This window comes from Ornithodoros turicata, chromosome 8 (genome assembly GCF_037126465.1).
Source record: "Ornithodoros turicata isolate Travis chromosome 8, ASM3712646v1, whole genome shotgun sequence".
Classification (NCBI taxonomy): Eukaryota; Metazoa; Arthropoda; class Arachnida; order Ixodida; family Argasidae; genus Ornithodoros; species Ornithodoros turicata.
The window spans coordinates 18,419,251-18,436,946 of NC_088208.1; the positions used below are offsets into that span (position 1 = coordinate 18,419,251).

Below are 17,696 nucleotides of genomic sequence, written 5' to 3' on the forward strand. Positions count from 1 at the left end.
GGGCCTTGACGTGCTCACCGCACTGGAACTTACGATCGACGGGCCCCAGCTTACGTACTCTAACACAGTATCTACTCCATTACCGTCAGTACTCGCTTCAGATTTCGCACACCTGTTTGATGGTATGCTAGGAATTGCAAAGAACTACGTGCACAAGGTGAAAGTGCGGTCGGAAGTCAAGCCTGTTACTGGTAAATTGCGACGGCTACCGCTCACAGTTCACGAACAAGTTTCAGATGAACAACGACGACTAGAACAGTAAGATTACTGCGTCAGAATGGGTATCACCAATCGTGGTGGCGAAAAAGAAAGATGGCTCCATCCACCTTTGTGTGAACCTCCGGGAGCCAAACAAGGCAGTCATACCAGATTGTTTCCCCTTGCCCCATACAGATGAATTGTTAAATGCCCTATCTGGAGCTACGCGTTTCTCCAAGCGCGATTTAGCTTCAGCATATCATCAAGTTTCTTTACATCCAGACAGCAGGGATCTAACAGCATTTATAACCCACGATGGCCTCTGCCGTTTCAAACGTGTATGCTTTGGAATTGCATCCGCTCCGCCAGCGTTCCAGCTTATGATGTCACTCCTACTGCAAGGCTGTCAAGGGATATCATTCTATATTGACGACATCATCATGTACGGGCGAACTGAGCAGGAGCATATGGACAATTTTCGAGCAGTTCTACAACGACTTTCGTTTGCAATTGACTTTTTCTCCCCCTCTTTCTTTGTTTTGGAAGTTTGTATGTCATGGGATTGTCTTTCTCAACAAAGAGGGATATGTGGTATCGGCGAGGCATCATCATGATGGCTCAAGGCGCGTGAACATAAAAGTTAGGGAATGGAACGATGGAGTCAGGCTGCGTAACTGGGCTCTGCCCTGTACAATCGGTGTAAGACACCACAGCGAGGAGCGTCGCAGAGGGCCCTAGGAGTGAGCGCGCGCATGCGTAGCGGCCGCGGCGCGGCACCCATCGATAGATCTCGTGGAGTGCAGACGTGCTACTCGGTCGCTCCGCAGTCCCCGTGCCGGCTCATTTTGTGCCTGGCTGCCGTTGGGATTGGTCGCACCGTCGCCGAGGGGGAAAAGGTGAGTGATTTACCGATGTTTACACGTTGTTTGACCATGCTCATGTTGAGTCTTTTCTCGCATGTTTGCCGTGCCCCGTATGCACATGTTTAGACTTGTTTAGCGATGACCCGTAGTGGCCTTTTGTGCGTGTTGTCACATGTTTAGCGTTGTGTGCCTACCATTTTGTGGTTAACGTCTTGTGTTAGTTGCGTAGCATTGTGAGGTGACGCTGTGGTTAGGCCTAACCTGTCGCCCCATAAGCCTTTACCCTGATGTGTACTGTTTTCTTCGTACAGTTTAGCAGTAGTGGTTAGACCTTTTCCACGCTCTCTGGCATGCCTAGACTTGTTGAGCAGTGTTGCAATTTTACGTGCCGCTAATATCTTATTGTTCTCTGTCTTTCTCTCATAAAGCTATGATGGTGGCGCCATCTGGTGTGATGCCTTGCAACTAGATGGCCACCTGTCGTCGATCTCTGCAACTATCCGTCGCCAACAAGCATCATGGCGGTCGCTTGTCACTCGGGTGTTGCGGAGCGGTTTCTTTGCCACTGCATCGTTAGTTTTTGGATAAATTGTTTCCCTCCTCTCTATTTCTATTTTTTCTTTTTATGGACACAGGTTGCCGCTAACTCACAACTTGGTCTGGACACGAGTTAGACACTCCCCAATTAGTGTGGGGGTCCCAATTGCTCTAACTGCTAATTAAATCGTGTTTAGACGAAGTTGTGAGTTGGCGGCAGTCTATGTCCAGTCCATACTACTCGGGACTAGGGATACGGCTTTGGTTTTAAACGGAAAGCTCTGAGAACACCAATCAGTAATCTTCAAAATCAAACTTTCTACAAAATACTGAGGTATTGAGGCAGGTATTCTGATCCTATAGACAGCAGCGTAGAAGGTCTTGATGAACTTCATGTGCACTGCTTCCTGCAGTAACGTTCAGACTTGTGAGGTCATACTCGAGCTGCCAGAACACTTTGAATAGCAGATACTGTAGAAGTGTTTTTTTTTTTCGCGCGGAATTATTTTTCGCGTTTTTCGCGCACACCTCCAAAGTCGGCTTTCGGCACACCAGAAATTCGGCTTTCCATGAACCAACTCACTTTTTCAAGCTACATGAATAAGAAACAGTGACATTACCTCTACGTGGACTTAATACGCCAAACAATTTCTCATTTCGCCGTTGTTTGTGCACGCAATCGAATTAAACTTAGACAGCTCACCCTTCATTTCGACTCACAGGCGAATAGGGCTCTCGAATGTGTAGAAGCTCGCGAGAAGATGGGGTAACTTCGCCAATAATCCTGGCGGTTGCCGTGGTACAGGGAGCTTCCCAATGAAGACCTCTGAGGGATGCTCGCATGTTTTCTGTGGTGGGTAGTCCTCTTGGACTACCCAAATCCCAGAGCAAGAGGGTTAGCACGCCCCTCCCTCTCCTGTGCCACCATCATCTCTCCCCTCCCTCTTTCACCCTCCCCCTTCTCCCCCCCCCTGGGTGCACCGAGCCGCCACTTCAGAGCAGGCTGACCGCACCTTCCCCCTACATCACCCCCCCCCCTCGCGAGAACACCAATGTACAGTGTCTGCTCCCTGTTTGGAAGTGAATGCAACTTCATTTCCAAAGCATTTCGGCTGAGTGGCCCAATCTCTTGTTGCTGTTTCTTCTTTCTTTTCTTTTTATTTATTTATTTATTTATTTTTTAAACGCCGCGCTGATTTTCCCTCATGGGAAGCAAAGCGGAGCAACAGAAAGTGAAACGACCGGCGACGGTGGCAGATGTTAAAAAAATGGCGGAAACACGCTTTATATTTTACTACAAAGCGTATACTGACTTCTGAAAAATAAAAAAGTAACACGCGCTCGAGATACACGCTACATCCCTGAGAGCTCCTGTTTCTGTCCGTATCTCCTGGTTATGTCCGCAAAGTGCACGTTCGTAGGAAGTTCGAAGCCCGGCCAAGTGGATCTCCGTAGTATCTCCGCTGGAGGAATTTAATTATTCTGCTGATATCCGTATCTCTGTGAAAGTATATCCGATGGACATCCGTAGGACAGAATTTTCTGACTGGGAGACGGCACTGTGCTCTTTCACTCACTCACACTGGGGTGAATGAAAGACCCCAGAGGGAACAATGCTCTCCTGTGGATTTCCCGTGGAAAACCTGAGGTGGAGATCCGGACGTCCACAGGATATGACCATTTTGGGGAGTTGACATGTAGAGGATGTCCTGTGGAGCTCCGCGTGGCCGCAGTTTGATATCCTGTGGAAGTCCTGCTATGATCCTCAGAGGTCATAGCAGGGACATGTATGGGACTGTTAGAGCTCATGCACCCACAGCTGTCTTAGCAGGATTATCAGCCTTAACAAACACGTATTCAAAATGCATAGTGTTTTTATTGGAATTTATTGTAACAGCATGTAACATATAGAAAAACACCGTAGGAACTAAGAACAATATATTTTTAAACGCTACAAATGCAGGTAGCATGGGAATGCAGTGTTAATTTTCAACGTTTACCAGGCTCACAAATTCTGCGCAGCGTACTTGTGCAATTAAAACGCGAAACCCCGCAAAAAAAAGTACAAGCACTCGTAAATATATGACAGTCAGGACCAGTGCACATTTGTGCATTCAAAAAAAAAACAGCAACAAGAGATTGGGCCACTTAGCCGAAAAGCTTTGGAAATGAAGTCGTATTCACTTCCAAACAGAAAACAGACACTGTACATTGGTGTTTTCGCGAGCTTCTACAAGTACGAGAGCCCTGTTCGCCTGTGGGTCGAAATGAAGGGTGAGATGTGCAAGTTTAATTCGATTGCGTGCACAAACAACAGTGATGTGAGAAACTGCTTGGCGTATTAAGTCACTGTGGAGGTAATGTCTCTGTTTCTTACTCATTCGGTTTGAGAAACTGAGTTGGTTTATGGCAAGTCGAATTTGTGCTGTGCTACATCATCCCGCGTTTCTCTCTCTCTTGGAATACATGATCCATGCAGCATCCCATCACGGAGTCGATTTGGACAATCCGTGAAACAACCACAACGGGACCTCCTGCTGATATACGGCTACGGATATACCTCCCAGGGAAGTCCCACGGAGATCCATTTTCGGATATGGACATTGGGATCTATTTCGGACGTCCGTGGGAGATGGTGTTCTGACAAGATAAATGGTGAGATAAATGGTAAGATAATATGGTGTTCCTTCACGAATTTTTTGCGGACGACCTATCGAACGGATTTTTGTTCTGAAAACGGCTTTGGTATTTGGTGACCGAAGAGATCAGATTTTCTCATTGGAACAACTTCGTAGCTTTTATAATTAAAAAGTTAATTATTGAAAGTTAATTAAGACATTGCCTTGGGAGTCTGCTAGTGCCCTCCTATGGAGTGCCCTTCAACATACGCAATATTGCAATCGATTTCATCTCGGAAAAAGTGATATATTTTTTTTTAAATATGGCCACATTTAGCTGGGATGCCCTGTATAAGCTTTTGCGGCGTCCAGTGCTAATGTTGAAGAAGCATTTCCCAAATTGAGACAATCAAGCAGAGGTACAGGTATCGGGCTCCCAACACTAACTTGTCCACTACATACTTCACTTCAGTGTAGCTGGGTGTTTTACATATTGTGCTGCCATTATCTCCAAACGAAACCATTGCAGGGCACATTACAAAAGTGTGGTGCAAACGCTCCTTTTATTTCATATTTGCTTCTGATTTATCTGATGAACTGCAGCAATCGCGACCGTATGCCCCACTTCGTGGAACCTCTGAACAAGCGGATTTTCTATTGTCAGCTACCGTCATGTATCCATATTGTTGTGTTTTGGTTACAGCAGGGCACTGAAAGTAATCTGCTGGTTGTTCCAAAAGGTAGAACACACAGGTATCCACACACACTAAATTGTTGTGTTTACGTCACTACGTACAGACTTTACTACATGTACTATGTCTTGCTCGTTTTACAGACACGCCATGACCACATCATAATTAGATGACGGTTTATTTCTTTAATAATTGAATTCTAACGTTCCTCGTAAACAGCCCCGCACACATTGTGGTCGCTATGAAGAATCATAGTAAAGGACGTTACGACGCGACTGGCAAGCGTTATTTCTCTTGCTGTATTGTTCTTACTGCTACACTCCATCGAAGGTGCCTACTTACACCACAAAGCTTTAGGCTATATTCGTTTTTTTTTTGTTGTTGTTGTTGTTGTTTGCATTTTATTCTTCGAAAACAGTGTATTCATGCCGTCGCAAACCGAAGACACAAAGCAGCAGCACGACGTCGCTTTCACTGAAAACGTTGACTATCCGTTGTCTCACGTTCTCAGAAAGCAAAGCGCATAAATGTTTGAAGAACAAGCTCAAAAAATGCCTGTCAGTGCTTCGCTGTCCCTCCCATATTACCTTGGTTGCGCTGGAAAGTGTGGTGCTAGTATCGTATTTGGAGCTGGACTATGTGCTCAACGAGTTTATGACTCGACAGAAATAGTCTTGCGACACCTGGAGATTTGACAAGAGATAAACCACGGAGTGCTAATTTTCGACAACCGTGTCCTCTACAGGACATTGCGTATCGTCATCCAAAGACACCTAAACATTTACTAGCCCTAGCGTTTACTTTTCACTCATCAGCCTTCCGGTAACACGCTCCGAACACAAATACATGTAGCGGCCGTCATGACATTACAGGGCTCTTCTGCCACCGCCGCAATACGCAATGGGTGGTTTTCAAGTGGAGAGGTGGCGCTACGCATGCTGGGAGTTCGAACTTCCGGTCCGAAATTTTTGTTTTACTGAATGGGAGCAAAGGAAAAGTCTGTGAACTTAAACGATAATCAAAATGAGTACGCCTGGGAACGCCTGTCCCCCAAACAGGTAAGTTACTTACGTAGATACCTTGCCGACACTTTGCTTTCGGAAAAGTTTAGATTTCGACACAGTTGGTGCATGTTTCGGTTCCGTTTGGCGCGCGCTTTGAAGTCGCGATCTTTACTGACCTGAAGTGCGAAATGTTCCGCTACATTAAAACGCGGTTAATTTGATGTTTCAGTGGAAAGCTTCTGGAAACTTACCACTACGAAAAAAGAAATTACTGGGAATGCCAAGAGCTGTGGCAAGGTGTCACATACGACAACATCTGCGATTATTTTGTAGGGAGACCCGGATTTGACGGCGAAGCAGTGAAGGCGTATAAGTCATTGAATGCGTTTTTATATGTTACGTCGGGTAAGCGACTCTGGTATTTCTTTGTCAGTTTATTGTTTTCACTGTTTCATACTTTGTGTTCACTCTACAAACAGGGGAAGTGCACAGCATACTGGTGTCTGTGCCAGAGCCAGGGTACATCATACTGAAAGGAATCGTAAGCCCCTGCCAAAGGTCATCAGCACCCTATGTGTGCTGGGTGGCGATTGAAACATGTGGCAAACTAAGGGATGCCACCTGTACATGCATGGCAGGGTAGGTACTTCCCTTATGTGGTCACAGCAAAGTGAACTTGTCACAACATTAAATAAGTCTGGACGTCTTGTGTATTGTGCAGTTACTGGAGGGCTACAACAGCTGCCTGCGTTACCCAGCTTTCAAAACGCCTCTAAAGAATGGCTACGTGGCCTGGAAGCAACAGACCCCCTGCAGTCATCCTTTATTATGTTGTTTGTGTTCTCCGTAGGAAAGAATATGGATAAGAATTTATTCCCATTAAGAAAATGTAGTTATACAATATATGTACTTTTGCATTTGTGTATTCATATTTTTTGTAACAAATTTAACAGTTGCCATGAGCACTATACAGTGACTTTATACATGGTATTTCATGAGTAGCAAACATGGATATTATAATTCAGGGCTTTACATTGCAAAAGAACTGATCAGAAGTGGGACTATACTGGGCTGATGGATTGCTTTTGCCCACCTAAGGGTATTTCCACGTGTGGGAAAACCTCAATAATTAAGTCGTCACATGAATGCACATGTGCATACAGGCAATATTTTACACAGCAATCCTCCACACTCTGAGGACCATACACATGTAGTCGTTTAACTTAAAAATGAAAAAAAAAAACAGTGCTGGGTAGGACAAGGACGAATAATTTGACCTTTTTTTAAATTAAATATGCACCAACCAGCCAAAACACTTGCTTTGTTACATGTAGTCGTTCTATTTCAGTTTGAGACGTGACTTTAGTGGTGTTTTTATATTTTGAGTTTATAATGTTATCACAGCCACGCACAATTCCACACAGTAAGTACATTGCACAGGAACTGGTAAGAAGTGCCTACACCCCGTAGCTCGATTTCGCTTGACGATTATATTTTTACAAAGGCTCGGAGTATGCGGCAGTCATGCAGCCGCAGTATGTTTCGTGCTTGAGGCGTGGAACAAGGAGAAGGTGGAGACACCAGTGCCTACGGACATTCCGCGTCAGTGGCTGGCACCCCGTCTGAAAAGGGTAAACCACTTAATGAACATGAATGAACTAAACATGTTTAAGTACAACTTCAAACAGGTACATCCCAAGGCTGCCAACCAACTGAACTACACGTGGTACACACGTGATGGGCACAAGCAGTCTGTGCTCCACCAGCCGGTTAGGCAGACACCTGAACCAGATTCAAGCTCATTCATAGCAGCACTAAGAAAGGTCAGTGTACAAGAGTAAGCTCATCAAGATAATATTAGATCAAGATAATATTAAGATAATAGGAAAGGTCGTATAACAGCTTCCATATTTAAAGAGGTGTGCACATCGAGAATGACTAAGTGCGCCTCCCTCATCAACAAAATCTTCCGGCCTACGTTCATTAACACTGCCGCTGTGCAGTATGGCATTGAAAATAAAGAAAGTGCCAAACGAACTGCCCTTGAAACATTTTCGTTGAGCCACCAATACGCACGTATGGAGGATTGCGGGCTCATGGTTCCTCCCAGCTACTCCTACCTTGGCTTTAGCCCAGATGCACTACTGCATTGTGACTGCCATGCGCCTGCTGTGCTTGAAGTCAAATGCCTATATTCACTTAAGTCTGTTGACCCTTCCTCCATGATAGAAGAAGGGCAAAAGCTTACACACTTTTGCTTGGACTCACATTGGCAAATGAAACACACACACAAATACTACTATCAAGTGCAGGCTCAAGTACACCTAAACACTGCTGGGTGCGACATGTGTAATCTTTACCTTCATGTTGATAAGGGTGGACTACTAGTGCCTATTGAAAAGGACAACGAGTTCATGGTGCACTAAAAGCCAAAACTAGAAGAGTTCTTCAAAAAGATTGTGCTTCCAAGATTGTGTTCTCTGCGTTAAAAGACCTTATAATGGTTATAAACATCCAGAAAAATTTAGTTGAACAAACCCTTGTGTAGCAGTCTATACTTCAGTTTTTGGACTTGATGAATGTTTCAGTGACAATAACTCCCTTTAGTGAAGCAGAGTTCATCGTGAAATTCAGGTTAAGGAACCGTTGATCCCAGTCCAAATGTTAACTGATGTTGGTGAACCCTAGCTTTCGCAAACTAATGTATTCCTCCTCTCCTGCTCATCCTACATAACGACTAATGACATTTTTGTAACCTGATAAAGTATACATTACTACAAATAAACTTCAAATAAATTGTCTGAATGGTATATGTGCTTTGTAATTTATCATCCAGTCGCTTCACATTGTTTTTGTTCTTCTTGCAACTACTCACATTCACGTAGGAGAGAAGGAGCAGTGTTCGTCAGTCCTGCGATTATGGTAAGGATGTCGTCGAAGTGTTTCACCACCGTATATGAAACAGTGTTTGAGAGCACCTTCCATTTCTTAAGGTGTCCGACGGTCCTTTCTACAATGATGCGTGAGGACGAAATCCTTCTGGAACTTTCCACCTCGCTTGGAAGAAGCTGCGTCCTTCCTTTTGTAAATGCAGGCGTGATGAGTTGCACGTTGCGATGGAAGAATTCTTGATGCAACAGGAACCCCCTGTCAGCCAAAATTTGGTCCCCTGGCAGGAGCAATTCCAGAAAGCCTGTGCAAAGATCAGATCTGGTTTAAGGCTCCGATGTGGCCTACATGTGTTATGTTATTGCTAGGCTAGAGTTCTTACCACTTTCTACTGTGATTTCTTTATCAGATATCCTTCCACCAAATGCTTTGGAGATGAAGGTAATACACCCGTGTGGATTTACACAAACCAAAAACTTGAGTGTTGAGTCTTGTTTGTAGTTACTCCACACTTGTAGCTGCGTGGACAAGTTGTAAGGCCTAAAATCATACAACAAACAGTTGTGTATTGTGACCAGCCTCAACTACACAGGTACCACCTGGTACCTTTGCAGAATGGTGCACTATCATCATAACTGTAAGCTAGAGCCTCCTACCTGGAAACGGGTACCTCACTGCAGTCAATTATTCCCTTCAAATTTGGGAAATGGGAACTCTCCCTGTCTGTCAGCCAGCTTCTAGCAACGTCCGGTTTGGGGAACACAATGAGCGTGCGGCACACAGATGCCACTGGTCCCAGCCAGAGTTTGAAGATGCGGCTTGCAGTACCAATGGAGACGTTGAACCTGTAGGCTAGGTCTGTAACTTGTAGCCCAAGTCTCAGCCGCATCAACAGTAGCAGAAGTTGGCTTTCACAAGGCAGATTCTTACGCTTCCATGGCACAACAGCTGCAACAACTGCCAGCAGTGCTAGAAATGTTGTCTTTGTGAGTCCTGTAAGTAGTAACAGACAGGAAAGTGATGGTGAAACCTAGGTGATAAGAAACTGCAAGTACAAACTTTAAGAGGTGCAAATAACAGCACACCATGCTCGTGTAAAAGGCCACTTTCTTCTCACTCATCTTCTCAACATTCTGTTGAGCAGCAAGACGACCCCTTAGCTTCCGGCACTGCTTTCTTGACGCCTCAAGACTTACTTTTAGTTTTTCACACTCACTTGCAAGTGTATCACAGTTCGAGCAGCCATGATATATAGTCTGAGGTCTGTGTTCCTATGGAAATAAAGTATACTTCATGTGCCTGTACTGGTTCCCCCCCCCCCCCCGATACATAGTTTTTTTTTGTTTTTTTTTTTTCTTCTACAGTACAAAACCTGAACTGTGACGCTGTAAATAGCACTAGCCTACTCCCACAGAAAACATCAGAAGCTTACCTGCATCCACTGTTCCGCTATTCAATGTTGTAGGGCTTAGTTGATAGTCAAAATAGTCATTGTAGTCACCGCAGTCCTGAGCCTCCGACACAACCAATGTGGATGGCAGGTTTTCGTTCGCAGTGTATTCAAGGGGCTTTGTTTTCGTGTTCCCTCGCCGTCGCACGCTTCTTCTGAACAGCGACGTGGCGCCAGTGACTGAAAGTCAGCATAATAAGTGAAACAATGGCTGTTCACTATGAACAACTCCTAGAAAAAAAGAAAAAATTCAGAGGCATGAGTATTAATTACCTCTGGATCCTGCGGTATGAACGTGCGGGGCTTGCATCGTCATACTCGAAAATGGACGGCAGGTAGTCTACATGATTTGGATCGTCGCTCTTGGACCCTGTACAGACACGTACATCAGACTAAACAGACACTGTAAAGCAACCATAACAAATTTTATTACCTTCAACGAAGTGCGCGAAACATATCCGAGCCCCGACGCCCGGTATCCACAAGTCGCCATATTCTTCTTCTTGCGGCGAATTGCGACAGCCCACTGCATCTTCCGCACAGGGTCCCAGGGTACACGATACATTTTATGACCTTTTTCCGCCGAATAAGTACAGTTAAGTGCTGAACATCCGCCCATTTTCGCCTCAAGAAAGTCAAAAACCTGCTAACGCAATGACAATTCAGCAGAACTTCGGACCAGAAGCGTAAACCCACGTGACATCGCAACTTCCCCTACATCATCTTGACAGGAAGTTGCAAACCACCTATACATCGCCGCAGCGCGCTAACTAGAGGAGGCGGCCGAGGAGGAGGAGGTGGAGGAGGATCGGGTTTGGAAATACGCCTCCGGAACGCACCTATCCTGCACCTTCGAGCTTCGACGGCAAAGCGCTGGAGGGCAAGAGGTACGCCGATCCAGCTTTTGTCGGCAGCGGCGTTGTGTCTATTTTCCGGCGGCGGCGGCTGCGTTCAGTCCAGGTCGTCGGCATGCTCACTACTGCCGCACTTTTCGAATAACACTTCAGTTTTCAGTTTCTTCCTTCGCTAGGTGCGGAACTACCCATTAGTGACAGAGTGCTTAGAAAGCAGCGAACTGGTTGGTATCATCATACATCCACAGAAAAGAAATTTGACGCTCGGGACGCGAAAGAGGTACTCGAACAAGGTCTCTTTCTTGTAGCTTCGATGTGAACACTGTAGAAGGTGAACCAGTATGTTTAACCACTTTTTGCTTCAGCCATCTAAATTACGGATTTGCTATGCAAGCACGGCAGTCTTCCCTCTCCCCCAAGCACGTGCACACCGGAGGGAGGAGGAAGGAGTCAATCAAGGTGGGGAAGCTAGGTTATTCATAACCGTTACGAACGTACCAAATATGAACATGCAGGCGAAGGCGTCAATGTTCGCTGGGTCAATTGGCGGCGCGGCACACAACTCTGCGAAGCCACATTTGAGCTGGCCATCGTGTTCCGCCAGATGACTAGCCTCATCGCGTACTCATGTTGCTCGCATCCTCAATTGATGGCGCAAGTCGCCTCAGGGTTGCTGAGACATGAAATCCGCAAACTTCGTTTGGTGCAAGCAATCTAAGTCGCTGTCAGGGCGGTATCGAATTCTCCTGAGGATCCGGTAGGAGCTATCGAGTAGCGCAGAGGACACACCAGAGTTTCACCCGCTTCGTAGCTAAGGATCTAACACCTCCGGATGCCCCTGCACTCAGCCGGTACCACCCACCTTCGTAAGCTTCCTTCAGAATCTTCCGGAACAACGAGACTAGGTTCTCCATCAAGTCCTTCAGGCCCATTTTATGATCTGGTAGACGAGAAGTTTTTACGTCTGCAGCAGCAAATACAGATGGCGAAACCAGAAATGGAAAGACCGCCTCGGCATTCGTCATACCATACGAAGGCGTAGGGCAAGGGCGGCGCTTTTCGTATCCACCGTCATCAACTGCTGCATGTTTCAACATCAGATTTTCATGTCGGCTTTCATTTCTTCCTCTTACATATTGCGACTTTGCTGGTCATGGCCATGGCGCGGTTCCGTGTGTATGTTGACGCGCTTTTGAAAAAGGGGACGGCAAGAAAACCATGTTACGCTTAACAAGACAGGCGACGGAGGAGGAGGAGGAGGAGGAGTGTCGTTGGGAGGAACCCGAGAGGTCTGCACGCCTGCCTGATTAGGTGGCATGTTTCTCGGGAAGGGAAAGGTGGTGGAGAGGAGGAGAGGAAAGGGTGAAGTGGAAGACCGAGCGGAATCCGCTCGGGGGGAGGATAGCTGCGTCCATGGGCCGACTTCAGGGGATCTGTGCCGGCATACGCCTATTACACATCTGAGGGAAACCCAGGAAAAACCCCAGACGGCACAGCCGGCCCGCGGATTAGACAGGCGACGACTACCGTGTATTCACACGAGCGTGTTTTCTGACGGCGCAGCGACTGAAGGAGCGAGAGGGGTAAATAATACGGCGCTGAGGCTACGCCCTTTTGGAACGCCTACACAGATAGTGTTACAATGTGCTGTCGGCTCAGATGCTGGGGAAGCCGGGGATAACGTTCGCGCCGCGGTTGAACGTTGCAGCATTAATTTTATATGCACGGCGCTTGGTACACAATGGACGAAACAAAGCGAAAATTTGTGGCTCTTGCTTTTCTCATTGACGATAGTGAATGCTGCCACGAAAAGAAGCGGTTAAAGAAGCTATGGACGAATGAATGGGTGCTGAGGAAAGAGTACGGTCTGCAAAATTGCCTTCTACGAGAGCTACGACACGAGGACCCATTTGTCTACCGCAAGGTTTTGAGAATGGATGCGGCCACTTTTAAGTACATTCTGCTCCGCATAGCAAAGCGCAGAAGGAGCGTATAGAGGCCAATATGCGGGACAATATACTAGCCAGTGATCGTCTTTCCGTAACCCGCCTGCAACAGGTTCGTTCGAATTATGTGCGCTTAAACATGCCTCTAAATGCATAAAACGTTCGTAAATAAGAGTGAGCGGGAAAGAGTGAAGGAGAGAGTACTGTGAAAGCTGTCGTCGTTTTTTACCGTGACTCCGCAGCAGTCTGACGGTGTTGAGTGTGGTGCAAAGCAGAGACTGCTGTGGCGTAAAGGTCACACCTTTCGAACACAGTAAAAACAGCTTCACCGCATAGCAGGTTCTGCGCCAATCATTGCCGTGAATGATAGGGCTCTCACTTCTGATTGGAGGACAGAGTGGAGCGTACACCTTTTTGTGTCAATTGTGTGTGTGTCTGTGGTGGTCCCTTTGCCGCACGTTCCGCTAAAGCAAGAAACCTTGTCCTCTTTCTGCAGAAGGGAGGTTAATTTATGATGCCAGACAACTATGAACATACGTGACCCCACAGTGGCCGGCTTGGGGATAAAATTTTGCCCCTCTTTGTCTTACCCGGCGTGCGATACTGCTCACACATTTGTCGTTTTTAAACCAAACTGCTAGCGTCCTGAGCCGATACCTTTTGGTTTGGAACGCGAATGCTGCCAACTCGTTTTTATTAATTAACAGCAACTGATACAACGACTGCGCCGTGAATATGGGGACCCAAAAAGTGTTTTGAAGTACACATCTACCGTTGCTTCGACATCCGGGTGTCTCTTTTCTATTTCAAGAGCGATCTTTTCCCACATGGCATGTTTCCTTGGTACATTTCGGTTTTGGTCATCGGTAAGCTTCAACGCAGTGATGGCCAGTAGTTAACTACATGTAGTTAAACTACTAGTTAAACTACCTGATTGTAGTTAAAAAGCAGTTATCAACTACTTGCAGAAATGTAGTGGCAACTACTAGTTAAACTACCATTTTAAGTAGTTAACTACAGTAGCTAGGTTACTGAAGGCGCCAACTACTTCCGACTTTGCCGCAACCTTTACGGCACGATTGTGCGTCCGACTTTTACCTTGAGCTACTTGTTTGATGAGAACGGAGGTGCAGAGCAACTGTGTCGTGCATGTTTACAAAATCTTCACTTTTAATGCATTAAAACAGGTTGCTTTAAAACAATGTTTAAAACAGGTTGTTGAACGTACAGGTCCCGACAAAAGTTTACGGAACACGCGAGCGGTGTATTTTCTTCTCGGTACGACACCCTGGAGGCAAGCGGAAGCTGGCGAAATCAGGCCAGTTCACTGCCTCAGAGGGGTGGACGACAGCGCTCTTAGCGGCACACAGCGGTAGTTTCGGTATGATTACTGTTGTATGTGCCCGTGGAGTGAGTTGGATTAAACTGTTGCGCTCGTCAACAACTCGTGACTCACATCAGTTGTTTATCAATCAATTATCAATGTCAACGTCAAGTGTTTATCAGCTCGTCACGCGTCGTCCATAATAAGGCAACTCTTTACCAGATACCTTTCTTTGTCTTGTCTACATATCCTGGCTTTCCAATAAAAGCAATACACGGTAAAGTGTTGCCACTATGATTCATCCTTGTTATCACGATGATAGCGGCGAGCTCCCTGTCTCAACAATCGTTGAATCACGTGTTGTTGGCGAGCACAACAGTAAAATTCAACTCACTTTGCGGCCACATACAACAGAAATCATACCGAAACTACCGCTGTGTGTCGCTAAAAGTGCGGTCGTCCACCCCTCTGAGGCAGTGAACTGGCCTGATTTCGCCAGCTTCCGCTTGCCGCTAGGGTGTCGTACCGAGGAGAAAATACACCGCTCGCGTGTTCCGTAAACTTTTGTCGGGACCTGTACACCATAGCTGATCTGTTCTGTTTCCCACCACTGTACTACCGCACATGCTTTATCTGTTGTTTTTTTGTAACGTCCGCAGTTTGATTCCAAAGCGTAAGGATTTGTGTAGTTTGTTGCAATCCTGTGAATGTGACCCTGTTGCACTTACTGAAACTTGGTTATCGCCGGATATAAGAGACAGTGAGCTGTTACCAGAGTGCCCTGGCTTTAACTTCAATCGCTGTGATGCATTCATCCCAGAATTACACAAATCACTACATCATATATTTCACAAATTCCCAAATCCAAAGGTTATTCTTCTTGGTGATCTCAACTACCCCTCAATTAATTGGAGATCCACCTCAGCCTCTGGCAGTGAAGAACGTTCTTTCATTGATTTGTGTCATGTGTTTGACCTTCATCAGGTGGTTCATGAACCCACCCGTGTAACTCCCACCTCATCAGAAAAAGTCCGTTCCCATGTTGTTGTTGTTGTTGTTTTTCGGATAGCGCAGGATCCGGATAAACGCGGCTCGACTGTATTTAATTCCCCATATCACCACCAGGAACGGGGAAGGGTATCGCCCCCGGCAGTGAAACTCCCCTTTCATCATCTCGAAGTAAATTTCTGGAAGCGCTCTGTGTTCAGCTGAGTTGTTATGCACCTGTAGCGTCTAATAGTTAGAGCTTCCAGAAAAGCACACAGTTTCTGCAGATTTACCATTCAGTTTACAGCCCCTTTAATAAATTTAGTGCATTAAATAACATATTGTGATATATGATGACACAACACGAAATTTACAGCTTGGGCATTCTGACTTTCTGTCTAGTGGCTTTCTTTCTGGCCTATATGATGCCATTGAAGTAACTGTTCTTGTTTTTCTTTTTTATTGAGTTTCTCTACACTCACTCAGCAGGGCAGCTCTCTCTGAAGTGACTCCCAGGGCGAGTGTTTCCACTTGCCACGCCGTAGATACTCCCCTGGCCGGATTCCAACACTAGTTATGAGCAGAATGAACTTGTGTGCGAGCAACAAGCTTTTTTCGACATCACCCACTTCCCCTCCCCCCCCCCCCCGCCCATGCGGGGAATACGCTTTGATGTCTGTAGTTCCTGTATACTGAATTAATACTGTTTTCAACTATTCTGTATATGTTACTTTTAGGGATGTTCTTCTAGGGAACTGCGGCCACGCTGTCGAACCGATCAACACGCCCGGCAGAAGACGTAAAACATGCGCAGAAAATCCCATCCAGAGAAGTCTATATTAAAAAGTGCAAAGCTCACGGACGAGGAAATGGTTTGTACCCGCTCAGAAAAGGAGATGAAGCTGCCCTTCCCCATCCTTTCTTCATTTTATTATTTTACGAAACCAGCAACTTCACCAAACAATTTACTTCGCAGAACATGCATAAATGCAGTTGCAAAGAAGTCGATCTTTTACAGGGTCATAAATGTAATTATCTTCACACTTTTCATTTATGCGAGGGTGAATGCCAATATGGCGTGTGCCGTGCAAGGCCTAGCTAGATTCCTCAAAGCATTCACGATTCGAAGACCCCCATCTTTCGGCCACGGATAAAATGCGTCGATGGTTGCGATAGCGCTATGAATTGTGTTTCCAGAAAGAGAAACCCAAAAAAACAGAAGCGAAGACTGAAGTGCTAGATCTACTCCGCTACACTCGCGAAAATTCACTGGCGTCAATTAACCCAGACGAACGTCTTTCATTGCGTGGCACCCGAAACCAAGACGAACCGAATCACTTACCTCAGGTATATGTTCAGTATCTGCTCCAAACTGGCCCAACTTTGCTCAGTGCGAAACAACAACAACAACAACAGCTAAATCATGACTGTGGCCTGGGGTGAAGCTGACGAAAACGTGCCATATATCTCTCATGTCTGCCGCCGTGTACCTCTACACTGTGCAATCGAAACAGTATAGGCTTCCAAGAAAGCGGCTCGGCAAGTAGCGGAGAGAGAGAGAGAGAGAGAAATACATGGTGACGATGATATGGGATGACGTCCGCTCATTGAGCAGCAAATAGCGGAGTTCCAGCCGTATGCATAGACCTGCACCTAGTTTGAAGAGATGTCCAAAGGGCTGATAGCGCGCGGCGATTAGAGCGCCCTGGGATTTTCTTTGCTTGTTCGTTGGAAGTGACACGAAGGCAACTGGCCATTTGATAAGATATTAACTGAGTAAGACGGTAGCGTATTCTATCGGAACTTCGGCGAGACAGTTTGGTTGTGATTCGTAGTTTACCACGCTATCCACATGGTATCGGGTTGCATATTTTTGCGAGATGAGAGGCAACGTTTCGTGAACTCATGGAGCGTAAGACATCCCGATAAAGATGGTAGTAGCATGTTCGTTCAGCATTCGGCAAAGCAAAGTACAGCAAGGGGGAAACATTTTGCTTTTTTTCGGTTTCCGTGCAAACGACTGAACCTACAGCAGAAGAAGCTCAATGTTTACTCGCTGTTCGTGTAGAGAACACAGGTAGTAACCTTGTTCCAGGTTGTGATGACAGATAAGTACCCCACAGCAACAGTGTTGCATCCCGTACGCTCAATGAACTTCAGGTTATGTCAAGTTAACCACTTAATTCTGTGACTCATCGAACCAGTCTAATACAACCCATTATGACCAACAGAGACAGGACACACATGGGCTTAGTTGACGCCATAATTGACAACCAGTTACTATGAGAGGACTGACGTTCTGAGGCTGGAACAACAAAGAAGGGACAAATACAA

The 17,696-nt window shown here is 46.0% G+C and overlaps 2 protein-coding genes across 5 annotated transcripts in view; both read right to left on the minus strand.

Annotated features, from left to right (window-relative positions):
- Positions 1–16,964, minus strand: part of LOC135366590 (uncharacterized) — a 48,766-nt gene extending 31,802 nt beyond the window's left edge. The window contains exon 1 of one of the 2 annotated variants that reach the window (XM_064599364.1): positions 16,705–16,963. The gene's annotated coding sequence lies outside the window, so the exon portion shown is untranslated. Of the gene's footprint in view, positions 1–16,704 lie in introns of both variants that reach the window. The other variant, XM_064599365.1, reaches the window with a different exon arrangement.
- Positions 4,982–14,307, minus strand: LOC135366587 (uncharacterized). Of its 3 annotated transcripts, XM_064599351.1 has the most exons (7): positions 10,685–14,307; positions 10,525–10,621; positions 10,234–10,431; positions 9,458–9,794; positions 9,184–9,341; positions 8,788–9,105; positions 4,982–7,534 (listed from the first exon to the last, which is right to left on the minus strand). In XM_064599351.1, the coding sequence occupies exons 2-7, from the start codon at positions 10,565–10,567 to the stop codon at positions 7,500–7,502; spliced, it is 1,089 nt and encodes a 362-aa protein (XP_064455421.1). In that variant the 5' UTR covers positions 10,568–10,621; positions 10,685–14,307; the 3' UTR covers positions 4,982–7,499. The 3 variants fall into 3 exon arrangements, with proteins under 3 accessions (XP_064455421.1, XP_064455420.1, XP_064455422.1); XM_064599350.1 differs by having other exon boundaries at positions 10,525–14,307; XM_064599352.1 differs by lacking the exons at positions 10,525–10,621; positions 10,685–14,307 and adding an exon at positions 10,018–10,072 and having other exon boundaries at positions 10,234–10,271.
- Positions 16,965–17,696: the final 732 nt, after the last annotated feature.

Bases quoted from the DNA above. Each gene is read 5' to 3' on its own strand.
- LOC135366587 (XM_064599351.1), bottom strand. From the start codon at position 10,567: ATGACGATGCAAGCCCCGCACGTTCATACCGCAGGATCCAGAG. The intron at 9,795-10,233 runs GTAAGCTTCTGA...TACTACTTACAG, and splicing joins TAGCGGAACAGTGGATGCAG to GACTCACAAAGACAACATTT. The intron at 7,535-8,787 runs GTGAGTAGTTGC...TACCCTTTTCAG, and splicing joins TCCTTCTCTCCTACGTGAAT to ACGGGGTGCCAGCCACTGAC.